This window comes from Chaetura pelagica, unplaced genomic scaffold (genome assembly GCF_000747805.2).
Source record: "Chaetura pelagica isolate M959 unplaced genomic scaffold, ChaPel_1.0 scaffold84, whole genome shotgun sequence".
NCBI lineage: Eukaryota > Metazoa > Chordata > Aves > Apodiformes > Apodidae > Chaetura > Chaetura pelagica.
Genome location: NW_009953224.1, coordinates 1,454,086 through 1,455,821, shown reverse-complemented (window position 1 = coordinate 1,455,821; position 1,736 = coordinate 1,454,086). Strand labels below are relative to the sequence as shown.

The window sequence follows — 1,736 nt, the reverse complement described above, 5'->3', positions numbered from 1 at the left end:
CTCTCTAGCAAGGGGGAAAGGCAGGAGGGCGTTGGGGAAGGGATGGAGGCAGGAGGGCCGGGGCAGCTTGTGTCGGGGCAGAGGGAGACGCGGCTCTGTGGCCCCGCTGGCCCCATCGCCCCCAGGGGGTCGGAGCCACCCGCCAAAGGGACCCGGGGGGCTGCAGAGGGGCCTGGCCAGGGATGGCAGCTGGGCTGGAAAGCCTCCCTCCCCCAGGCCATGTCTGCCACCGGGCACCCAAGGGACAAAGGCTGTTTGTCACTCTGCCCAGGTCTCGCTTGGCTGGTGCTGACTTGTCCGGGCCAACCTGGGGGCAGCAAGCGCAACCAGCCAGGGGGTCCTGGCAGCCACCCCCCAAGTCCCCCACGCTGCCACTTTCATACCTTTCTCCTCCTTCGCTGCTTCCTCCTCGCCCCCTTGCCTGCTGCCTGCTGCGGCCTGGGGGGTTCCACCAGCTCCTCCAGGCTGTGGTAGCTCTGGAGGGCATGGTCCTCCGGCTGTGGGCTGGGGTCCGTGTTGGGAGAAGGGCAGGGTCCTGGCTCCTCTGCTGGCTGGTTCTCCTCCCAGCCTTCTGCCAGCACACTCAGCACCTCCTCCTGCTCCTCTTCCTCTTCCTTCTCTCCGACCTCCTCCTCCACCACCGCCTCGTCCTGCTCCTCTTCCTCTTCCTTCTCTCCCACCTCCTCCTCCACCACTGCCTCCTCCTCCTCCTCTTCTTCTTCCTTCTCCCACACCTCCTCCTCCTCCCCTTCCTCCTTCTCCTCCTTCTCCTCCTCATCCTCCTCCTCATCCTCCTCCGTGTATTTTATCATTAATACCAGCAGCCTGTGCATCTCATTCTCTAAGGATTCCACAGTTGCACACTGCTTGTCCTGCTCCTGCCCCAAGCTTTCCACTGTTGACTGCAGGTTGTCCTGCTTTTTCCCCACGCCTTCCACCATCTCCTGCAGCTTGTCCTGCTGCTTCCACAAGCCTTCCAGTGCTGCCCACACCTTGGCCTGCTCCTTCTCCACACCTCCCACCGTCACCTGCAGCTTCTCCTCCTCCTGCCTGATGCCTTCCACCATTACCTGTACCTTGTCCTGCTCCTGATCTGCCCTGTTTACTCTCACCTCCAGCTTGTCCACCTGCAGGAAGGGGAAAAGGAGTTGGCTTTAAGATAGAATGGATGTGGCCCACTTGCCTGGGTGCTCTGGAGGCTCGATGGCCCCATCCAGCCAGGGAACTTGGCCTGCACAACAGCCAGGACTACCCTGCTGAGGCACAGGCTGTTGGGAGTGCTCTTCCCCACATCAGCTGCTGCGTTAGCTTGAAGAGCAGATCGATCGCGACCCAGCACTGCTGCTGCTGCTCCCGCGGCTTGATCCCTGGCAGCGTGGACCTGAGCAGCCAGAGGGAGGCACGGGCAGACTTAGGCTCTGTGGGGCTTCTCAGGGGGTGTCTCTTGCCCCCAGAGCAGGCTTCCCCCAGGCACCCCAGCCACCCTGAAAGCCCCACGGGGTCGGAACCCCTCTGCCATCCTTTACCCCAGTTGCTGGCTGGTCTGGTCGCTGGCACTGATGTTCTCCTCTGCTCCAGCCACCCCCAGCTTTCCATGGGTGTCCTTCGGAGGTCTGGTCTGGGAACAACAGCAGTGACACAGTCAGGGCATGGCCCCCCACCTCGTCCCAGCATGGGGGCCCTTTGTCTGCCCCCTGCCCACCCCAGGCCCACAGCATCCCACAGCCGCCCCGCGG

General features: G+C 63.2%; 1 protein-coding gene across 1 annotated transcript in view; it reads right to left on the bottom strand.

Moving 5' to 3' along the window:
* CCNH (cyclin H) overlaps window positions 1-1,213 on the bottom strand; it is a 163,281-nt gene extending 162,068 nt beyond the window's left edge. Inside the window, exons 1-2 of the mRNA XM_009997840.1 lie at window positions 1,184-1,213; window positions 819-1,127 (exon numbers count right to left, since the gene is read on the bottom strand). Coding sequence (XP_009996142.1) covers window positions 819-1,127; window positions 1,184-1,213 — 339 coding nt within the window. The remainder of the gene's footprint in view (window positions 1-818; window positions 1,128-1,183) is intronic.
* Window positions 1,214-1,736: the final 523 nt, after the last annotated feature.